General features: G+C 49.3%; 3 protein-coding genes and 1 pseudogene across 3 annotated transcripts; 3 read left to right on the top strand and 1 right to left on the bottom strand.

The window, feature by feature from the left end:
- Nucleotides 1-175: 175 nt before the first annotated feature.
- Nucleotides 176-6,059, top strand: LOC100838320 (4-hydroxy-3-methylbut-2-en-1-yl diphosphate synthase (ferredoxin), chloroplastic). Its single transcript, XM_003575259.3, has 20 exons — nucleotides 176-322; nucleotides 789-1,052; nucleotides 1,180-1,337; nucleotides 1,487-1,593; nucleotides 1,676-1,776; nucleotides 1,859-1,935; nucleotides 2,034-2,153; nucleotides 2,228-2,458; nucleotides 2,955-3,071; nucleotides 3,212-3,286; nucleotides 3,356-3,433; nucleotides 3,686-3,745; nucleotides 3,836-3,898; nucleotides 3,997-4,141; nucleotides 4,245-4,386; nucleotides 4,666-4,743; nucleotides 4,821-4,980; nucleotides 5,203-5,301; nucleotides 5,380-5,484; nucleotides 5,688-6,059. The coding sequence occupies exons 2-20, from the start codon at nucleotides 836-838 to the stop codon at nucleotides 5,787-5,789; spliced, it is 2,235 nt and encodes a 744-aa protein (XP_003575307.1). The 5' UTR covers nucleotides 176-322; nucleotides 789-835; the 3' UTR covers nucleotides 5,790-6,059.
- A 3,074-nt stretch (nucleotides 6,060-9,133) lies between these two features.
- On the bottom strand, nucleotides 9,134-12,693 carry LOC100830529 (transcription factor bHLH128). Its single transcript, XM_010237361.3, has 5 exons — nucleotides 12,222-12,693; nucleotides 10,187-10,506; nucleotides 9,884-10,099; nucleotides 9,708-9,776; nucleotides 9,134-9,601 (listed from the first exon to the last, which is right to left on the bottom strand). The coding sequence occupies exons 1-5, from the start codon at nucleotides 12,526-12,528 to the stop codon at nucleotides 9,554-9,556; spliced, it is 960 nt and encodes a 319-aa protein (XP_010235663.1). The 5' UTR covers nucleotides 12,529-12,693; the 3' UTR covers nucleotides 9,134-9,553.
- A 5,219-nt stretch (nucleotides 12,694-17,912) lies between these two features.
- LOC100830223 (leucine-rich repeat receptor-like protein FASCIATED EAR2) lies at nucleotides 17,913-20,403 on the top strand. Its single transcript, XM_003572647.4, has one exon. It carries the CDS (start codon nucleotides 18,047-18,049, stop codon nucleotides 19,886-19,888), a length of 1,842 nt encoding a protein of 613 aa, XP_003572695.1. The 5' UTR covers nucleotides 17,913-18,046; the 3' UTR covers nucleotides 19,889-20,403.
- A 785-nt stretch (nucleotides 20,404-21,188) lies between these two features.
- Nucleotides 21,189-23,547, top strand: LOC100829920 (annotated as a pseudogene).

The raw sequence follows: 23,547 nt of genomic DNA, 5'->3' as shown, positions 1-23,547 counted from the left end.
CACACACACCTGGCGGGTGGCAATACTTCTCCGCGCACCGAGTCCACGAACACCAACGCTCGGGCGACACATCCCGACGCGCCGGTGCTGGGCACGCCCGGTCCACGCAGCGGCCCCCCTCGGCGCCTCCGCGAGCTTGGAGATAAAAGCAAGGGAGCTATCCAGTGCACCACTCGACCTCCAGACTCCAGTCCTCGCTGTCGCTGCCTACAGAAACACCCGTACTCGTCCCGTTCCTGCCTTGCGTCCTGCGTAGCAGCTCGTCGTGTTCGCCGAGAGGGAGGAGGGAGAGGCATCGCGAGTCGCCACGCGGAGCTGCGAGGTTTGGTGTCTGTTTCATTTCTCGTACTGAGATTCCGCATCTCTATCTGCTCCCGATCGCGGATGCTGGAGCTCGTCCTTGCCGCAGTCCAATTTTCTAGCGATTTCGGCAAAATTGGAGCTGGAGTGCTGTTGGAATGATTTGAATTATGTGGCAGGGAGGATCGAAGTCGAAAGTGCCCTCCGATTGGTCGCAGAATTTTGCAGTTCGATCGAATTGGGACGGGATTTCTTTTGGATTTGGACTAGGAGGGCTTTGTTCTCACTAGTTTGGCTGAATTTTTTAAAATATATTGCCAGTTTGATTTGGGAATTGTTTAAGTGCTTTTGTATCAGTGACAACACACCGTCCTTGTCCTGTTTCTGCACGCCGAGCAATAAGCGAATATCCCATTTCGTGCCAATTATAAAGCCTGCACACAGATGAGCCTGTGCTCACCTCACATCCAGCTTTGTTTGCCCCGCAGGTGTTTGTAGGATTGCGTGAGGGAGCTTTTGGAGCTTGGGCATAGCCATGGCCACCGGTGTGGCACCAGCTCCGCTCCCGCACGTCAGGGTCCGTGACGGCGGCATCGGCTTCACAAGGAGCGTCGACTTCGCCAAGGTCCTGTCCGTTCCCGCTGTGCTGAGGACAGGCTCCTCAAGAGGCAGGGGGCTCGTGGTGAGGAGCTCAAGTACAGAGTCTGATACTATAGAGCTCGAGCCGGCTTCAGAAGGAAGCCCACTTCTAGGTATAATTCACACGCTCTGGTCTCCTTGTGTGAAACTGAATATCCATGTCAAAGGATTTGTTTCGGAGTTATTTTGTGCTCCTTTTATCCAGCTGAATGATTGTTTGCCCCATTTGTTGTTCTTTAGTCCCCAGGCAAAAGTACTGTGAATCTATACACCAGACAAGGAGGAGAAAAACACGTACTGTGATGGTCGGGAATGTGGCAATGGGCAGTGATCATCCCATAAGGATTCAGACTATGACTACTTCAGATACCAAGGATGTTACTAAGACCGTGGAAGAGGTATGCTCCCAAATCCCAATCTGAAATGCATGTGGATCGTTCTCAGTACACGCTGTGGCTATTAGGCATGCATAAGTCGTCCCATGTTTTAGATGATTTCTGTTTTATTACTACTGAACTGATGAGGTATATCAATTATACTGTTGCAGGTTATGAGGATAGCAGATAAAGGGGCTGATTTTGTTAGAATAACCGTCCAGGGTAAGAAGGAGGCTGATGCATGCTTTGAGATTAAAAACACTCTTGTTCAGAAGAAGTAAGTAGTCAGTTTTAAATCTCCACAGATTCAGTGAGTTCTCATGAATGTGTCCTCACTTTTTTCTTTTGTATTTCAACAGTTACAACATCCCCCTGGTGGCCGATATTCATTTTGCCCCTGCAGTAGCTTTAAGAGTAGCAGAATGCTTTGACAAAATCCGTGTTAACCCAGGAAATTTCGGTGAGTGGTGCCATGATCTCGCATTTGTGTTGCCTATATTCTTATCCTTGTGTTGCCCAAGTGCTGAGAACATTACTTGCAGCCGACCGTCGTGCCCAATTTGAGAAGCTGGAATACACTGAAGACGATTACGAAAAGGAGCTTGAGCATATTGAGAAGGTCAAAAAAGAAAATATTCACTCGCTTTCTGCTTCATCAATCTGTATGAACAAATCCCCTGTGGTCTTACTTTCGCAGCCACGTCAATACCATTTCAGGTCTTTTCTCCATTGGTTGAGAAATGCAAGAAGTATGGAAGAGCCATGCGTATTGGAACAAACCATGGTAGTCTATCTGATCGAATAATGAGCTACTATGGTGATTCTCCAAGGGGAATGGTGATTTTCTTTCTCTGATGATATATTAACCCTCATTTGATAGATGCATGACATTTTATGCATACAAATTTCAGGTTGAGTCTGCTTTGGAATTTGCTAGGATCTGTCGGAATTTGGACTTCCATAACTTTGTGTTTTCAATGAAAGCAAGTAACCCTGTTGTCATGGTCCAAGCATATCGCCTGCTTGTAGCAGAAATGTATAACCTAGGATGGGATTATCCTTTGCACTTGGGAGTTACCGAAGCTGGTGAGGGTGAAGATGGGAGGATGAAATCTGCCATTGGCATTGGAACACTTCTGATGGTAAGTACATCTTTACATCCTAGAATCCTAGGGGTGTATGAAATGATACTCTGAAATTGAGATGAATCACATGGAAATGTTTTTTTTTTCTTACGGATCAATGATATTTTGCTTTTTTAACCTTATAGCTGAAAATCTGAGGTTGCTTATTGAACTCAATAAACCTGGTATTCAAGCCCGTAGTATGATATGTTGTTATGCTACCAAATTATCTAAAATCAAATAGCTGATTCAAAAATAGTAGTTTTAGATTATTGGAATATGATTTCTCAGTGCTTGTATAAATTGCATTTATTTGCTTACTGAACGAGCTTGTTGAGATGTATGACTCATTGGCAAATATAAGACAAGATTTGTTTGCTCACTTTCCAGTACCATGCTTGTATAAAATACATTGTTGTATTTCAAAACCCTGCCATGCTATGACATGTCACACATATGACATATGGCTAGTAGTCTCTTGTACGACCTAAATCTTTTGTTTGTTATCTTATAGGATGGCTTGGGTGATACAATCCGTGTATCCCTCACAGAACCACCAGAGGAAGAAATTGATCCTTGCCGGAGACTGGCAAATCTTGGAACTCAGGCTGCAAACCTTCAAATAGGGGTGGTAATGCGACTTTTCCCTTGCATTTCATTTCCTCTTGTTTAATTGCTATACTGTAATGTCACTTCTACTGTTCTAGCTAGGTGCGCTTTGCTTTATCTGATTCTTTAAACACTTTTAATGCATTCATCTTATGTTATTAGGCCCCATTTGAAGAGAAACATAGACGCTACTTCGATTTCCAGCGTAGAAGTGGTCAGTTGCCTCTACAAAAGGAGGTCAGTTGAAAAATTTCTGCAACCAGATTATTAGAACTATGGCTTGATTTTTACAAGCTCTTACAACAGGGCGAGACAGTAGATTACAGAGGTGTCCTGCATCGCGATGGCTCTGTTCTGATGTCGGTTTCCTTGGATCAGTTGAAGGTAACTTGAACCTTGGTTACCTTTTTTGAGGAGCGTGTTAATATTTTCCTTGTGTGACCCCATCAAAAGATATTTTGATGTGGTTATTTTCTAATCTAAACTAGGACGACGTCAGCAGTCTCCTTTTCACTTTCCACGCAAGCATACTATGGTGTTGCTTGAAATGAATAAAAACCAACACCACATAATTTGTTTATTTTGCCATCTGAATTAATGTGTTCTGTAATGATGAAAGCCCTTTTTATTCGTCAGGCTCCTGAGCTCCTTTATAGGTCTCTTTCTGCGAAACTTGTGGTTGGCATGCCTTTCAAGGTCTGATCTTCTATAGCTGTATCTTCTAGCACATGACCATTGTTAGTGGGGCTTCAGTTTAAATTAATTATTTTCCTGTATGAACATCAGGACTTGGCAACTGTAGATTCAATTCTTTTGAGGGAACTACCCCCTGTAGAAGATGCTCAAGCTGTGAGTTACATACATTACTTTCTCCCCCTCACACAACCATATGCATGTTTTCTATTCGCTTTCCTAAACTGGCTTCTATAATGTGTATATCTGTACAGAGACTTGCACTCAAAAGATTAGTTGACATCAGCATGGGTGTGTTGACTCCCTTATCAGAGCAATTGACAAAGCCTCTGCCACATGCAATTGTCCTTCTCAACCTTGACGAACTATCAAGTGATGCAAAGAATCTTTTGCCAGAAGGTAGCAATTTGAATTAGATTGTGAAATATTGAATTTTCCAAATACTGTATTTATGATATTGATTCGATTGTTTTATCTATGAGTTACTGTCTTTTCTTTGTAGGCACTAGATTTGCTGTAACTCTTCGTGGAGACGAATCATACGAGCAGCTAAATGTTCTTAAGAGTGTTGATGATATTACAATGTTGTTACATAATGTTCCATATGGTGAAGAGAAGACTGGCAGAGTACACGCTGCAAGGAGGTAAGTGCACACAGTGGGTTTGAAAAGCTCTGTTCAGTATTACTGGAGTATGTTCTACATTATGAAATTCTTTATATGATAAACCAAATGGTGAAGTCTTAACTATGATTCACATAAAGTATTTCACTATATATGAGAAACAATCAATGTCCTTTAGGGATTATTTTCAACCAATCATAATCAACAGTACGGTGCTCCCAGATTTTTTTTAAGGACGCTGCTCCCAAAGTTATCTTCATTTATTCTGCTTACCATATTACTATTATTCTTGTTTTTCAGGTTGTTCGAGTACTTAGAGACCAATGGTTTGAACTTCCCGGTGATCCATCACATTGATTTCCCAAAAAGTATTGATAGGTAACTTCCAAACATTCTTCCATCAGAATTGCTGAGTCATGGTTATCTTGTGCTTATTCTATTGCAAATAAATGCAGAGATGGTCTTGTTATTGGTGCTGGTAGCAATGTTGGTGCCCTTCTAGTTGATGGTCTTGGTGATGGTGTACTTCTCGAAGCTACTAACCAGGAGTTTGAATTTTTGAGGGATACATCCTTCAACTTGCTACAGGGTTGCAGGATGCGCAACACAAAAACTGTATGTTCATGACATATTTGATCATTAGATAGTGCTTGATCTCTTTTTTGATCCCATAAATGACATCGACCTCTAGTTGGACACTTGAACTGCACCTATCACAATGAGAAATTTAGAATAACCTTCTAAATCAGCCAAAGAAAAAGCAATCTTGAGTTGATGTGTCTCTTCTGAAAATAGAATATCAGTGGAGCCATTTCTGATTATTAACAAATTCTACAGGAATATGTCTCTTGTCCTTCTTGTGGGCGAACACTCTTTGACCTCCAAGAAATCAGTGCTCAGATTAGAGAGAAGACTTCCCATCTACCAGGCGTCTCTGTAAACACTCTTAACACTTCATGGTTTCCATTCTTTTCAATTGTGCCTGGTTAACTATATATGTGTATTTCTTGGCAGATTGCTATCATGGGTTGTATTGTTAACGGGCCAGGAGAGATGGCCGATGCCGATTTTGGATATGTCGGAGGTGCTCCCGGAAAGATCGATCTTTATGTTGGCAAGGTAATCGTCCAATACATTGACATTAAATCATATCAATAAGGATGCTTTGGTGTTTTGTTCAACAACAGTGGTACCATCAGATTTGTTCATGAATCATGTAAAAACCATCTAATGGCTGTGATGGTGGCATAGATGAATATATGAAACCAGAGTCCTATCTCATTTCCATAATTCCATTGACAAAATTCATCATTTTGTGGCAGACCGTTGTGCAGCGGGGCATTGCAATGGAGGGTGCCACTGAAGCCTTGATTCAGCTAATCAAAGATCATGGCCGTTGGGTAGATCCTCCTGTCGAGGAGTAGGCTCTAGCTGTATCCTGTAGTTCGTTTGTAGCCTATAAACAATGCACCAGCTGAGAATACATACAGTGCATCTGCAGAGTACATTCCTACACGTTTATGTATATCAATTGAGAAACAAAGTAGACATAGGAGGTGTCTACGATTCTGCAACACCCTGATGAAGCATAAGCAAATTAGAAGCTTCTTGAAATCACATCAGGTATATCTTAAATAAGATTGTGTTGTTCTGGAAGTACATAATGTATAAAAGACCCAAGTGTTCTAACTGTATCTAGGATTACTGCATGAAGGTAATTTACTGCTGTTCAAGAAAACAACAAACGTTGACTTAATTAAAAAAAATATTCCAGTCTTTTAAATAGAGATGCTACCAGGACTGGATGCTACACCTAAAAATATTGCCTTCCTATGTACAGAATATAAGTAACACCAGCATAGCAGTTTCATTTAGAAACATATTAAATTATGAGAAATCTGTTCGATGCCACTGAAAATCTCGCGGCTAGCTTATATTCATCTGATATGACCACATATGTTGTTTACATTACCGGAGCATTCGTCCTGAAGATCAAAAGAAAGAAGTGTACAAATGCAGAACTACAGACGGAAACTGATCACAGGCGATTTGCAGGCGCGGGGAGTTGACTGGCGCAGGGGACGGTGAGACCTCCGTGGTAGAGCAGGTCGCTTGAAGCTCTATATGCATGCTGTGTGAGGTGGACACATCCCAACTGGTCGAGTGATTGTACTCGTCCGCCCTTGTGCACACTGTCGTCCCTGGCCTGGCGCACACCGCACATCCTGTCCGTGTCAACGTTGTAGGCACCGCCTCAATCCCGTGCCGCGGCACGCCTTGGTCACGCGCTCTGCGCTCACGGCTGCATCATTGAATCCCATCTTGGTGCACCCCTGAGCATTTTTTTTTTAAACCCAGTGGGCTCACCCAACCGATTTCCAACATAGAAACCGTCCAGTTCAGTACAAAAGGAAAGGAAAAAAGGAAAAATACAAAAGAGGAGTTCAGCAGCAACACTAGTTGCGCAAGCTACAAGCAGAACGCATTACAGGCATGCAACAGAGAGCTCCCACAGCAGGATGAAGTTTCCAGAACTGAACAAAACACAAACCATGTCAGGTCAGTCGTTTTGTAGTCGGCGCCCATCCAAAGTCCCGCGCAAAAGCTTCAGAGATCACCACTTTAAGCATCGTTGCCGCCTTCTCGAGTCTTCCGCTGTTTGCTTTTGTCTGCAGAGGAGCCCAAGATGTAAGATGGTTGCAGAGCATGAAAACAACAACTGAAGGATCATCAGGAAACTTGTGTTTAAAGCACACATTGTCCCTAGTTTTCCACAACGTTCAGATCACCGCTGTGCTGCCACTAAGCACCAGCCGTCTCTGCGATGAAGGGAAGGATGAGATCCAATTCCCCATCAAGTCATTAGCAGAGTTTGGTGCTGTGGAAAGGCCAAAAGCACACATCACCACTGCCCAGACAAAGCGCGCCAAGGGGCAAGCGAAGAGAAAGTGATCAACCGTTTCAGCACCAGGGCAGAAATGACAGTGGGCGTCCCCGGTCCATCCTCGTTTAAGTAAATTATCCTTGGTCAGAATTCTGTTTTTGATGACAAGCCACAGGAAGATTCTGATTTTCTGGGGGATCTTCAGAGTCCACATTTTTCTGTAGTGCACAGTAGAACCATACCTTAACTGAAGATACAGAGATCTAACAGAAAAGGTGCCAGTGGTGCCCAGCATCCATCTCACAATATCACTGACATCAGAGAGATGTTGACTATCAAGCAAACACTTAACTTGTTCCCATTGCACCACAGTTTCACCCACCAGTGTTCTCCTGAATTGAATGATGTCTGCACCCTCAGTTTTAACCTTCTGAAGAGTGACATATTTGGTGAAAGTGATCCCATACAGTCTGAGAAAAATACAAGCCAAAGATATGTCCAACACCCACTTATCTTCTCAGAATAGAATTTTAGATCCATCCCCCACTACTCTGACCACATAACGTTGAATCCTCCTGAGCATCTGCAGTAGCTTAGTAATTGGCGTACGCGATCGGCACGCTAGGGTACGACTCGCGCAGCTCCCGGATGCCCTTGTTGCAGCATTACGCTGTGCATCTGCGGTGATGCTACAAGCGTGTGATTGTTTTGCGGGAGATGACGAAACTTTATTAGAGCCAGATCTAGTGAGACAAAACACAAATGCTAGGACAGCTGAACCGGTATTCAGTGGAACAGACAGAACTATATTGTTGGAGGAACAAAATTTGAGTAAATTGCAGAGAAACACATACGTAGCGGCTCTTGTAACAGAAAACCACGAACCCAAGTTTTTTTAACTGATACCCACGACATGAAGACTAATGAATAACAGAAAACCCGTAAGTGGCCGGTTTGGCCAAGTTAATCGCCCTGACCAACATGTGGTACACACGAGCCAATTATGTGGCTCGCAGCTCAATCCCGACTGCTCGCAGTTCATTCCCGGCTGAGCTGGCTCGTTCCTCCCTCCCTCCGGTTCATCTTCCCTAGCTCCGACGGTGACCTGCGAGTGCCCCCCGTCGCAGCAGCGCTTGGGTGAGGAGGAGCAGCGCGATTTGAGTCGCCGCCGCGGATTGCAGCCCCCGCCGCCGCCACAGCTGCTTCCGCGGGCGCGCGCCGCCCTAGCTGCCGCCGCTAGCCGTCCCCGCTGCTGGTGCCGAGGAAGACGACGCCCCCCGTGCGTGCCGAGCACAAGGAAGAAGATGGGCCGGGTGTGGAGGTCTCAAAGCGCGGCTCGACAAGCGTACGGACCTTGCCCCCGCATGCGCGCCGAGAAGGGGAAGAGGATGGTGGCGGCGTCTGCGAGGTTGCAGGGCCGGAGGAGGCCCGCGCCGCTCACTGCTCGCCACCGGCGCTGCCCGCACCGCCCGCGCCCGTCCCAGCTCCGGCGCGTGCGCCACCTGCCCGCGTGGGGCCAGGAAGCGAAGAAGAAGTCAAGCCCGCCGCCGCCGCCTCCTCGCCCCCCCCTCCCCCCCCCCCCCCCCGCCCCCACCGCGCCGCCGCCTGCCCACTGCTCTTCTTCCCCGGGGACCTCCTAAGATTCATTGGCTGAAGCTACAGGCTCGGCTAAAGCCGATGGATTAGAACGACAGATACATGTGGGCCCGAACGATTAACTTGACAAAACCTGTGATTTTCAGGTTTGTTTGTTACTCATTACTGAGTAACTGGGGTATTAGTTACCAAGTTTGTGGTTTTTTGTTACAGAGCCGCTAGAGATGTTTTTTTGTGTAATTTACTCAACAAAATTTAAAACGAAAAATCTCACGAGAGAACTACTAATATTCTAGTTGAAATGTAAGAGGTGCCTAAACTAAAAACGAAAAAGAGGTCACAAAATTTTAAACGAAAAAGCAGCTAGCTAGTCATCAAAGATTCACAATGACGAAGGCAAAAGACTGTGAACAGGAACGGCGCTGCCAGTTTTTGCATACAGCGCAGAGCGCTGCGAAGTTAGTGCCCCTGGATTTTATTTTTTTTGAAACCGTGGAGCTTCATGCGCGCGTACGTACGTCTCGCATTTGGCATGCACCGATTCATGTATATATCCGGCCATGTACGAACTTTGCTTGCACGTGGTGCGATCAATGGTATCATCCATGTACATTTCTCGATCGACCGATCTCCGAAAAAATAAGGGTGTCATCGATCTTTTGATCATGAATTCTTGGCGCAATTGGTAGTTGGTAATCAGTGAGTGAGTCAAGGCTTGCTGCAGCAGGTGCATTTGTCCTGCTCGTGCTTCATAGCCTGCATTCAAAGACATGCAAACCAATCAAGTTCAGTACGTCCGGCCGTATATAGCTTTCGATGATCAAGTCGGCGTGAGTGATGTGGATCGACATAGCTAGCATACCTGTAGCTGGCTCTGAAGGCCTTTGATGTGCTCGACGGCGAGGTCCAACATGTCCGAGGTGCTCGTTTGCTGTTCAAAATATCCATCCGTACACACGAATTAGCAAGATCACTTCAGTTTGTTTGTGTGGCGCACGGCGTACGTGTGCCTGCGACTAGCTAGCCAGTTTACTATACCTCTACCTTATCCATGTTGGGCACTAGGTCCTGTAGCTTCCTGAGCTTCTCGCTGATCCTTGTCCTCCGCTCCCTCTCGGCGATGCTCCTCGGGTGCGTCGCGCAGCCGCGCTTGGCCCGCACCTTGAACGCAACCTGGTCCTGCTGCTGCTGCGCCTGCATGTACTTGTCCATGCCCGCCAGCTCCAGCGACGACGGGCTCGCCATGCCGCTAAACTGCACGCCACCAAACAATACATGAAGAGCAGAACCTAAGCGTGACAGATGATCGATGAACATATATGTACAGCTGACGATGCGTACCTGAGACTCGTAGCCGCCGATATCAAGGGTGCCGATGATGTCCCTCGACTCGTCCCAAGGCCCGACGATGGAGAAGCCCCCGGCGCCACCGCCACCGCCCGCCGAGAAGGAGCGCGACACGGCGCCGTGCTCCCCGCCGCTGCCGCCCGAGTGTGAGTGCCCAGCAGCAGCAGCGCCCGGGAACAAGGCGGCGCCCTCGGAGATCCGCGACAGGTGGGAGGCGCTGTGCGGCCCGCCGGCCGTAAAACCAAGCTGGGACTTCATCTTCGTGCCGCTGCGATGGGCTTCTGCGCCTCCAGCTGCTGCTCCGGCTCTTGAGCCTGCAAATCCTAATCCAATCACAACAAGTGAGAGATGAGAGAGCGGGATGACGTCAAGATCTTAATATCTCCGCGTGACTGAGTAAATATACTCGCGGTTTTACTATTATTTAGTTGATGTTACTTTAGTCTTAAAATTATGAAAAAAAATCTTAAAAATTAATCGACTCAGAAATAGCCACAACCCTATTTTTTTACCACATGACTATGCAGCTTAATTTCATACTACGTACCCTGCTTGAGTATAAAGAACCATTTATATAGACTTGTAAGTAATTTGCTCGATCCAACTGCATGGAAGACATGTTATGCTATTGAATGATGGAATCTTATTATCCTCAAATTAAACAATGGCAGGTCTGTGAATGGAGCCACTAAAGGAAAGGCCAGGCACGTGCGTGCGGCGTGCGCCGACGCAGATCAGTGCGCCTCTGTAGGCATCGCATAGGGGTTACTATTTTTAGCCAAACTGCCCTGACGCCACCGTGGATCCGTCGGCTGAACCTGGACCGAAGGCAGGACAGGGCCCATCGAGCCAAGTGGGCGTGTGCCACGTGGTCCCGCCGTAGATTAAGGCAAGTGGTCGCATTATTAGTTAACATAACCTTTAATTTGCTAGGGTTTAGCATTGACTCCTAGCTCAAGTCTTTGGGGAAGATGCGTGACATTTTGAGCGCCGTTACCATATGAATGCATCTATACACTAAGTCATGTCTAGATACGTCCAAATTTTGATAAATTTGAGACATCTTTTGTTGTACGGAGAAAGTATCATATTTGGTGCGCAACGATATACTTCCTCCGTCCAACAAAAGGTTGTCTTAACTTTGACTAAATTTGAATGCATTTATGCACTAAGTCATGTCTAGATATATCTAAATTTTAACAAACTTGAGACATCTTTTATTGGACGGAGGAAGTAAATTAGATTGCAAGTGGCGAAATAAGAAATAATTAACTGCAAGTAGGATTATAAAACAACACGAGAACTAGAGGCATGCGAATACAAAAGTACTCCACACGCAAGTAGTAGAATAAAAGCTCGTTGTTTCAAGGAAAAACCGCCACTCGCCCTTAGTTTTGCACCCGCTTCTTCCTTGGCAGTTTCTAATGCAGATATATATCCAAAAGCCTAATTAATACAGAAACCAAGACGAGAGGGGGACATATATAATAGGCATGGCAAAGTTCGAACCGAAAGTTGAAGGAAAGTTTCACCTTTTCCACTTGGCAAACACACACACACACACATAAATGGCGATCCATGTACATTTATAGCAACACCGATTTAACCAAAACAGGCTTAGCTTGGTAAACGTTGGGAGGTCCACCTCATGCACAGTGTGCAAGTTGCGAGAAGTGGTCAGGCAGAGCAGTTACTAGCTAGTGGAGCTGCACTTTTGCGGCGCCCCCAGGAAAGAAAGAAGACAACGCAATGCGCTACTTTATTCCCTCTTGGTCTCTTGGAACAAAGCAAAGCAATTTAGCGCGAAAATGTTGCCCTTCGTGCGTGGGGAATGTATATGGACAGACACACACGAATACCCGAAGCTAGCTGCCATTGCGTAACCCCCATTTCATGTCATTTTCCGTCGACAGAAAATACCAAGATTCATGGCGGAAAAGCTATCTACCGTACGTAGTTTAAGACAGGCATTAATTCTCAGGCGTGGTCAAATTAATCAAATCAGCTGGGGTACGTAGCCCTCACGTACCGTCGTCCACCATGAGGTTGGAGAAGAAGCCCGCGGGCGAGCTGCTGTGCCGGGCCAGCAAATCCGCCCCGCCGTCGTCCCGGCCTTTCATCTCCGCCTCGCCCCCGGCGCCGCGAAACTGGGCCTGGTGGTGGAGCTGCTGGTCGTGCCCGCGGCCCAGCGAGATGTCGCCTCCGCCGTACCGCAGCCCGCCATCGTTGCTGCCCGCCGCCGCGTGCTGATCCCCGCCGTGCGACGACGACGAAGAAGAGGGCTCCCCTCCTCCTCCTCCTCCTCCTCCTCCTCCTCCCGGCAGGAACCTCCTCATGTACTGACTGCGTGGCCGGCAAGACGGGACCGTTCTCTGCCGGAGCGGGAGCGGGAGCTGTCGCGCGCTACCAGGTTCTCTTCTCGGCGTGGAATATCTACGCGGCCTGGGTGGTGTTTTGCAAGTGGGAGGGGAAGCCAGGGACCGAGCTAGAGTGGTGGTGGTGGGTTTTAAAGGTTCGCCGCAGCGCAGCAAAGGGCCCGTGATTGGTTCTTGGGCCGTGTGTGGCGCCGTGGGGACCGACCGCCGGGACCACGCAAGTGGAAATTTTAGTAGTAGGAGATGGATCGGGGGCGTCTTCTCTTCGTTTTCGCTCCCGGTTTTTTTAACTCTCTCGCACGGATCGATGGCTCAAAGGGGAAAGGCGACTGCTTCCTCTTTGTTTATTATTCTTGCCTCTTGGCAATCCATTTGGGATGCTATCTCTACGCGCGGGGGAAAAAGAATTCGGTTCCGGCCTCTTTGTCCTTTGCAAATCTAGCATAGATTTATGTGTGTGTGTGTGTGTGTGTACAAATGCGGCGTTCCAGCGGCCGGGCAGGATATGCAAAAGCTAGGCTAGGGTTGACCGACCGAGCTACTCCAATTATTAAGCTCGAAAACTTGGGAGTAGTAGGAGTAGCTCATCGGGTTTTTTTTTCTGAACCGAAAGATGGGTAATACTAGTACTGCACCAGCAAACCACAACGTAATTCGTACTGCTGCGCGGGGAGGGAAGAATCTTGCCAGCGCGCATCTTCAGCTTTGGAATCAATTTCAGATGCACGCCACATTTATAGTACACACCAAGTTGAAGTTAAAGAAATTTGTTCCGAGGGAGAGTCAATCTCGCCCTGCGTGCGCATGCGTTTCCCCGGCTGGCCTCCAGAAAAGATGCCGGGCGCGTCCGGGTGCCTAGAAGACGATCGAGGCACAGTTTATCTCCAAGTTGCCTTTCTTTTATCCCCCTACATGACGTGCCCCGAACCTGCTCGATCTCAACAAGAAGAAAATTAAAACGGCGATACGAATTGAAACGAACATGCGCGCGCCCGGCCGCGACGTCACACACGGCTGCCCGCGCGCGTATGGATGGATGGATGCAAGACTTCGCCCCCACCGGATATGCTTCGGGAACACGTATGTTTCCTCGTGCCGGCGCGTGCGCGTGGGTTGCAACTGGTGTACTTGGGACTTGGCTCAGCTTCGTCGGTGTGTGAGAGAGATCGATGTCGACGACGACCCGGCTGGGCTGATGAAGGCTACAAGAGTCGCGAGAACCGCCATATAATTATGGGCTCTGTCTCTCTCTGCGCAGTCACGCGCGTCTGTCTAGCTAGCTTATATCGTAAGAGGATCCAAAAACATTGCGTGTCCAAGGGGGCCACGTATCTGAAAACTCCGGTCCAGTGAAAACCTGCAAACTTTCGTCCAGTGAAAACCTGCAAACTTTCGTCGTGAGCCTTTCGATTGAAAATACACGGGTCAGATTACATGTGGAAATCCCTAAAGCCACTTAAAAAGAAAATAGAACTCCCGATCCCCAACCCAACTCCCGATCTGGAGGATGCGACGCCGGCGATCCACCCCGGCCCTCTCCCCGGCCTCCCTACCCATGTCCCTACTAGCTATGGGTCTTCTGCGCCCCACCGCTCTCCCAGCCATGGCGAATGGCGCGGCCCCATGCGATGTAGGCGGCGGCGCTGGTCCCCGACGACGGCAAACCTACAGCGAGCGCGACGGCGACCACGGAGACCTGGCGCTGCCACCACCCTTACGGCCAGGCGCGACGACGGCGAACTCCTCGATTTCTTGCGTCTGGCGGTCGCGACGCTGCCCCCTACAACGACGACAGGACGGCAAGATGGTCAGGCTGTTCGTGCTTTGCTCCTTTCGTTCCAGCCGATGGTTGCTGCTGTGTGCTGTTGTATGCTGTTGAATTGGGTGTACACCTGCTGCAATCACGCGTTTTCATGGCCGGTGCCCGGAGAGCAACTTATGGCCTGCGGAGGGAGGGGGGTCGCAGGCGGGGTGTGCGGCCTAACGGACGGAACAGATCGATGGAGGAGTAAGAAGATGAGGGCGCAATGTCGTCGAGGCCGCCGGAGAGGGAGGGAAGACGGCCGGCGGCGGGCCGGCGCGGAAGACCAGGAGGCTCCATGGCGTCGTTCAGTCTGCCGATCTGAACGACGTATCGTTTTCTCAGGACGAATCGTTCCGTGCACGGGAGGTTTAGTCAGTAGGTTCTGCGCAAAAGTATGTTTAGTGGCTTGAGGGATTTCCACATGCAATCTGATCTGACCCGTGTATTTTGGATCAAGGCCTCGCGTCAAAAGTTTGCAGGTTTTTATTGCACCGGAGTTTTCATCGGACACGTCGTCGTCTGGACGGCGAGGGAAAAGGAAACAATTCCAAGATCAACAATGATGATGCATTATTGCGTGAATCACAAGAGTACACTTGTTTGATGCGATTTTGGTCCGCTCATACGTTCATGATTGCTGCCGGTACACGTTATTTGCTGTTAACTTGTACCACTACACTCCATTCACATATTCAAGTTACACTCCACCTCCACGCATTGTTGATTTGTTGTTGTTCTTTTTTCTTGGAAGGAAAAGTTTTTTTTTTACGAACCTCTCGTCAGAGGGCGGGGAGCTCCCGCAATTCATTTAAGAAGAATAGAATGGCCCGGTTTATGAGAAAAACTAGGCTGAAAACCATACAAGAAAGGCTTACCCTGCCTAACTCAACTAGGCCTGGAACCCGACACACCCACAACATAATATTGTTCCGTCGCCCACACAACACAAGAACAGTAATGCTCGCGCAACAAAACACATATCCGGGGCCGCTGCCCCGGCGTCCAACCACCCAAATGCGCCCTGCACAAACCACCTGCACCACCTACCAGGGCCGCCGCCTTGACATCCGCCGCTCACATAGGAGCTGCAACGCCGCACGAGACGGGCTCTTCATAGCCCTAGCCGCGCAAGGCACCCGCTCGTAGACCTCAGCCGCTGCACCGAACCTGGGGCCGCCACCCTGATATCCAAGACAACCGATCCCCAAAGAAATCGCGTTGACCGGGCCGACAATCTTGTTGCCCCAACAACACAAGATCCAAGACAACTGATCCCCAAAGAGATCGCATTGGAGGGAAAAGTTTTAGGATAGGTAGGTCGACCAAGACACGGCGGCTACCTTTAAATCGGCTTTCTTTGCTCGATGCATCCAAAGGGTCCGAGACATGTATAATGTTCTTTAAAATTACATATTGAGAGGCAGAACTGAACCATAAAAGACCACGCTACTTCTTGATTCCCAAATTTGCCACTGAAAGATAGAAGCATTCTGTGCCAAATCGACGAAGACATCAATGGAGGCGACAAGACGGTCTATCATGATGAAGCTACCGCAAAGGAGACGCCGATGCAATGAGCACTGGCAGGTCATTCGGAGAACTGATGGTGGCAATTTTCCACCATGTTTGAGCACCTAGAGCAGGCATATCGATCCAGGCCATGTACCCGTTCCTTTTGCCTTACCGGGCGTCCAATCCTACTGGATTCTTCGTAACACCAGGTTCCACATCCAACAATAATCTTTTTTTAAGATTTTTTTTGAGAGGAATCTTTTTTTTTAGATTAACATCCAACAATAATCAGTCTCCTACTCTCCTGCTAATTCAAACAGCGATGCGGCCCGGTTTGGTGTTAATAGTAGCCCATCTTCTGATCTAGTCCTCTGCTTACATTTCACGTTGTGTCCTAGAATTGTCGGGGAGCTTTAGGCCCATCGGACCCAGGCACTGGGTTGTTCCAACGTTGAATTTTTTTACGAAGAACAGATTTGTTTTTCCACTTCATTTTTCAGTTTTTTCAAAGGGTAGTCATGCCCTGCCGTTGGCTAGGGAGCATACGTAGAGGATTCTCCCCACCCGATGAGGAAGTTATTTGGATCCAGACCAGCAACACGCATCTTCACCTCTGGGATGGATGCTCATCTGCTGTATGAAACACAGATGTTTCTGAGAAATTATCGTTGCAAATATAAGGCATTTTAAGTTATTTCAAAAAGTTCTTAAAATTTGATTAAGTTTACAAAAAATCTACGAACATCTACTATAACTCTAAATTAGTTTTATTAAACCTGTCATGATCTATAACTTCATAGTATCCTATACTTATTTGCTATTGTAGATATTAGTGTATTTTCTTCAATCAATTTTTTTTACCAAGCTAAAGAAAGCAAACCTAAAACATCTTAAGAACGGATACAGTACCAAATGGTGTCACGATATTCTGCAAATCTTGCACACGAAAAAGAATCTTCCGACATTCGCCCTCCCGTGGCTGCCCCGGTCCACTCCAGCACGAAAATTTCCACCAAACTTGCTTCTTCGTCGTCGCCAGCACTTCGTCCAAATTACCGCACGCTCGCAGAAATCACATGTGCAGCTTCTACCACTCCCCTCGCCACGGTCACGGTGCCACTCTCCTTGCACTCCCCAACCACTGTCCGTGAGCAACCCCCCCCCCCCCCCCTCCAACTCACACGTAGTAAGCCTGTCAACATGAAAGCAGCGAAAAATGGCGGCTGCGCAGCCCAATTTTTTGGGCGATGGCAACAAGGACGCCATGGAGGCGGGATGCAGCGGAGGGGTGGGCATGCTTGTTGCTTTTGGCAAGATGAGCATCGGCTGGTCTCGAGGAGTCAAGTCGGCGGGCATGGCACCGGGACGACGGTTGTTGGCGGGCGGACGTCGGGCTCCTGCGGCGACCTCAATTCCACCGGGAATCAAGTCAGCGAAGGCAGACGTAGGCCACTAGATCGATAGAAGGCACCAGCGTTCGGCTTTTGGGCGGAGACGACGACGTGCCAGGATGGGGAGGGAAGGGGAGAAGTCACGGGAAGAGGAGGAATTGACTTAGGTGGGACCCACTTGAATGAATCTTTGTTTGAAAACATTGTTTCAGAGTCTGTAGACCGGGATTAGAAAGGACGGAGTATTGAATTGAGGGATTTGGAGACAAGGTTCAAATTAGACTTTACTACTCCCTCCGTCCAACAAAAAATGTCTCAAGTTTGTCGAAATTTAAATGTATTTAGACATGACTTAGCGTATCTCCGTCCAACAAAAGATGTCTCAAGTTTATCAAAATTTAAATGTATTTAGACATGACTTAGTGTATAGATGCATTTAAATTTAATCAAAAATTATTTTTTTCAGAGAGGAAGTAGTAAAAAAACACGTCCGACATTCGCCCACCCCCGTGGGCCGTGGCAGCCCGCGGCCGCGCCGCTGCCCCCGGTCCGTCCCACCTCGAAATTTTCCACCAAAACTGACTTCTTCCGTTCTTCGCCGTCGCCACCATTTCCTCCAAATTACCGCACGCTCGCACAAATCACCTGCGCAGCTTCTACCACTCCCCCCACCGCTGTCACGGCGCTACTCTCCTCGCACTCCCCAACCACCGCCAACCTCCCACGCCGGCCGCGCCCAAACCCCGCAAAACCCTAGCCGGCCAACACCACCATGCCGACCGCTCCTCCCTTCCTCTTCCTCCCCTTCCTCCTCTTGCTCCTCGTCTCCACCCCGCGCCCCGTGGCCCCCGCCTCCACCGACCGCGCCGCGCTCCTGGCCTTCCGCGCGTCCCTCTCCCCGCCCTCCCGCGCCGTGCTCTCCTCCTGGCGCGGCCCGCTCTCGGCGTCCTGGCTCGGCGTCTCCCTCCACCCGCCCGTCGCCGACGCCGACCCGCCCTCCGTCGCGGGGCTCGCGCTCCCGGGCCTCAACCTCTCCGGGCCGTTCCCCGCCGCGCCGCTCGCGCTCCTGCGACGCCTCCGGGAGCTCGACCTCTCCGCCAACGCGCTCTCCGGGGAGCTCCCTTGCTCCCTCCCGCGCTCGCTCGTCGACCTCGACCTCTCCCGCAACGCGCTCGTCGGGGCCGTCCCCACCTGCCTCCCCGCCTCGCTCCCGGCGCTCCGCACCCTCAACCTCTCCGCCAACTCCCTCCGGCTCCCGCTCTCCCCGTCGCTCTCCTTCTCCGCGCGCCTCGTCGCACTCGACTTCTCCCGCAACGCGCTTTCCGGCGCCATGCCGCCGCGAATCGTCGCCGACCCTGACGCATCCGGTCTCCTCCTCCTCGACTTCTCCCACAACAGCTTCTCTGGTGAGATTCCCCCCGCGATAACCGCGATCCGGAGCCTGCAGGGCCTGTTTCTTTCGGACAATCAGCTGTCCGGCGAGATTCCATCCGGGATTGGCAACCTTACCTACTTGCAGGCGCTGGATTTGTCACTTAATCGTCTGTCCGGTGTTGTGCCTCCGGGGCTCGCCGGCTGCTTCCAGCTTCTCTACCTGCGTCTCGGGGGGAATCAGCTCACTGGGGCGCTCCGGCCAGAGCTTGATGCTCTTGACAGTCTGAAGGTTCTAGATTTGTCCAATAACCAGATATCTGGTGAGATTCCTCTGCCGCTGGCTGGATGCCGGTCTCTCGAGGTGGTGATCTTGTCTGGAAATGAGATCACAGGGGAGCTCAGTGGGGCTGTGGCGAAATGGCGAAGCCTGAGGTTCCTGTCACTGGCTGATAATCAGCTCTCCGGCCAACTACCGGATTGGATGTTCTCTTTCCCATTTCTCCAGTGGCTTGACCTGTCTGGCAATAGGTTTGTGGGTTTCATCCCGGATGGTGGTTTCAATACAAGTTCAGTGCTTAATGGCGCAGGAGGTGTCCAAGGGTTTCCATCAGAAGGTGTGATTCCACCTCAATTGTTTGTGTCAGCATCTGTGGATGCAACGGGCATGCAGCTGGAGCTGGGGTATGATCTTTGGGCAGCTCCTGGGATAGATCTATCAAGGAATGTGCTCCATGGGGAGATACCTGAAGGGTTGGTTGCGATGAAGGGATTGGAGTATTTGAACCTCTCTTGTAATTACTTGGCTGGGCAGATCCCTGCAGGGCTTGGTGGGATGGGGAGGCTGCGGACGCTGGACTTCTCGTATAATGGCTTGTCAGGGGAGGTGCCTCCTGCGATTGCTGCCATGACAGAGCTCGAGGCGCTTAACCTCTCCTACAATAGACTATCGGGGCCTTTGCCAACAACCGATGGGTTACAGAAGTTCCCAGGAGCATTGGCAGGAAACCCTGGGATATGCAGTGGGGAAGGATGCAGTGCGGATGCAGGGATGTCAGAAGGGAAAATGGCTCGAAGTAACCTTCATGGATGGCTCGGTGGCTGGCATGGAGAGAATGGATGGGTATCCCTTGGGGCGTTCTGTATCAGCACGATGACTAGCTTATGTGTCTCAATGGCTACCTTGCTTTGTTCCTCCAAGGCTAGGAGCTTCGTATTTCAACCTGTGAGGATAGAATATTAACATTGAAGGCATGATCGGCAATAAGTTCTGTAAATAAGAGAATCTGTGTGAAGTATGAGTGTTTTAGTGCGCAGCTAATCTTGACCAAGGGAAGTTTGGTAACTTGTTCTAATGATCAGACAGTCTGTCGAGTGTTGCCCTAATTGTTGTTGTACGGACGTCTAAATCTGCTTCCGGTGTATTTGCATCTATGCGAGCATCATCTGGTTGTAATCCTGCCATTTCAGAGGATTGGGGACCAGGTTTTGTTTGAGATCAGCGAGTCTTGTTACGGAGGATGTACATGGCCCTAGGCGCAAACTGGAGAATGTTGTACCATGAGCAATTTCAGATGTAAATACCCTCTATCCACTTTGTCATGTTGGGTGCAGGTTTGAGTCGTAAATTCTGTATTTTTTTCCCCAGCTCATTAGCTTTCTTGCTTGTAATCTTGTAGAATAACATTTAGATGATGTTTCAATTATTTGACTGGAGATGGTCGATCTCTATAAATATGTCTACCATTGTTGCATCGATCGTGCTGTGACTATTATGTGATATCACTCAGCAACCCTGCTTTCAGAGCAATACATTTCCAAACTAAGTCCACAATGTATTTGCAACGGCAGCTGTATTCTTATTGTAGTCGTCACTTGTATTCTTCGTCTGGAAAAGGAGGAGCATCAGCATCGGTCCCCTTTCAAAAGATAAGAAAAATCTTGCATAGAATCGATCAGTGCTGCCGTGATGGCAAGGAATCAGGTTCTTGTCCATCTCCAACCATGCCAGAACTTGCTGCAACCAGTGTGTCACAGTGTAAGTGTAAACCACGTAATTTTCTCATTATGTGGTCTTCTCCCTAGCAAATTAGGTTCGTTCACTGCATTTTATACAAACGTGGACTGAACATACACTTTCGATTGCGCAAGGGAAAAAGCGCAGGTGCTTGGTTTTGGAATTTTACGTTTTGTTCCTTTTGGGTGGATTGCTTCAGTGGTCGGCTGCAACCATTAGAAACGTGCTGAATCTTGAACGATTGGACTGGTTGAACTTGCGATCAAACTCGCCGTTCTGATTTCTGAACTTCTTTGTGTTTTGCCACAGCTGAATTCTGGCACGTTCACTCGGAATCTTGGGAGTTGCTTTATACTCACTTGATCAGGTGAACTCACTTGAAGCGTCCACGCACGGAGCCGCTTGTGCGAGTCGTATGGCGCACGGTTGGTGGCAGGACGGACCTTTCTTCTTCCACGAGAAGTTGGACCGAGTGGGGAGCTTTGACCGGTTGGTTTGTTCGGCTTGAAAACGTCCGGCCGTACGGTCGACCACGTGTACTCATTTCTCTGGCCTGTGTTGGAAGCAAAACGAAGAAGCTCTGCTCGGCGGCCGCTCAGCCTATACAGGGTGCAGCAGGGCCGCGGCCGTCGAGCTGCCCGACCAGCTGCGGCAACGTGAGGGTGCCATACCCGTTCGAGCATCGGCGACGGGTGCTACTGGCCGGGTTTCAACCTCACATGCGACAGCAGACGCGGGCTGCTCGTCAGCGAAACCCTCCAGGTCGTGGAGATCTCCATGGCCAACTCCACCGTGCGCGTCATGGACAGCACGGGCGGCATCAACATCAGCTTCCACGGGACCCCCGACGGCAACGGCACTTGGGGCACTGGCAGCGCGCGCGGCGTGTACGTGATGTCGGAGGAGCGCAACCAGTTCGTCGTCACCGGTTGCAATGTCCTGGCCACGCTGCTCGGGGACACCGGCAACGTCATCATCGGCTGCTCCTCCTTCTGCTCCATCAACGACAGATTCATGAGCTCCCCGTCTGTCAATGCTTTAACCGGGATCTACGTCGGCGAGTGCTCTGGCATCGGCTGCTGCCAGACGGCGATCCCCATAGGTCGCCCCTCCTGCGGCATGCAGTTCAGGATGCTAGCTAGACCCCAACCACGAGCACGACAACAAGCTGCCCATCGCGGTGCGCATCGCCGAACGCGGGCGGTGCCCGTTGTGCTGGACTGGGCGGTGGAGTCCGGCCGCAAGATGTCGCAGCGACGACGGGCTGCCCCATGGACGCGGCCAGGAGCGCGTGCCAGAGCAGCCACAGCTCATGCCGCAACGTCTCCAGCTACTACCGCAGCGGCTACGTGTGCCAGTGCCAGGGCGGATACCAGGGCAACCCTTACATCGCTGACGGTTGCCAAGATATCGACGAGTGTGCGCTGCCGGGGAATACAGTACATGCTTCGGCGAGCACAGCACCAAATCAAATAAGTATTGACCCATTATTCAGATTGCATCACTCCTTCCTGACTAAGCCCTGACAAGAATTTTCAGGTTTAAGTATCGTCATTGGGGTTAGTAGTGGTGCTGGACTTTTACTGTTGGTACTTGGTTCCATTTTCCTGACCCGGAAGCTGAAGCATCGGAGGGAACAAATGCAGAGACAGAAGTTCTTCAAGCAAAACCGCGGGCACTTGTTGCAACAATTTGTATATCAAAAGGCGGACATCGCCGGGAGGATGATTATCTCCTTGGCAGAGATGGAGAAGGTCACCAACAATTTCGACAAGGCTCGCGAGATTGGCGGAGGAGGGCATGGCACGGTCTACAAGGGAATCCTGTCGGACCTGCACGTCGTGGCTATCAAGAAGTCCAAGGTCACGATCCAGAGGGAGATCGACGAGTTCATAAACGAGGTAGCCATCCTCTCGCAGGTGAGCCATCGAAATGTGGTGAAGCTCTTTGGGTGCTGCCTTGAGACAGAGGTGCCGTTGCTAGTGTACAGTTTATTTCCAACGGAACCCTTTACAATCATCTTCATGTCGAAGAATCTGCGACATCATTGCCATGGGAGGATCGTCTGAGAATTGCTACTGAAACAGCAAGAGCTCTCGCTTACCTTCACTTGGCAGTGTCATTCCCTATAGTCCACAGGGATATCAAGTCCCAAAACATTCTGTTGGATGACACCCTAATAGCAAAGGTATCAGACTTTGGAACTTCAAGGGGCATTCATGTCGATCAAACAAGGGTTGCCGCGACCACTATCCAAGGCACACTGGGGTACCTAGATCCCATGTACTGCCGCACTGGTCGGCTCACTGAGAAAAGCGATGTCTACAGCTTTGGTGTCCTCGTCATGGAGTTGCTCACTAGGAATTTATACCGCTCATCCGAGGAGGACAATCTTGTCACACATTTCATCAGCCTACACATGGAAGGAAACTTGGCTCGCCTACTAGATCCCCAGATCATGAAAGAGGGAGGAAAAGAGGTTGAAGAGGTGGCGGCGTTGGCAGCGGTATGCGTGAGGCTAGAAGGAGAACACCGGCCAATCATGAGCAGGTGGAGATTACACTAGAGAGCCTTCGAGCACCACATGAAAACATTGTGATGCCTATTATCGATGCACCAAGCGATACAGTTTGTAAGGGTATAAACAGATCAGTGGAGGCCAGCAGACAGTATAGCTTGGAAGAAGAATATTTGTTGTCTTCAAGATATCCCCGGTAGCAGCGCTTGCACGTGCAGATTTATTTTCTAAATTTAGATCTCCTGTTTCAGACATACAAACATACTTTCTATAACTACAGTACCTATGAGTATGTTCGTTATGCCGGTTTCGTGTATTTGTTCCATATTCATCCAAGTCTCTCTTTCTTTTTAGAGAAGGGAAAAAA

Source organism: Brachypodium distachyon, chromosome 3, assembly GCF_000005505.3.
Source record: "Brachypodium distachyon strain Bd21 chromosome 3, Brachypodium_distachyon_v3.0, whole genome shotgun sequence".
Lineage (NCBI taxonomy): Eukaryota > Viridiplantae > Streptophyta > Magnoliopsida > Poales > Poaceae > Brachypodium > Brachypodium distachyon.
This window is presented reverse-complemented; position numbering and strand designations above follow the sequence as displayed.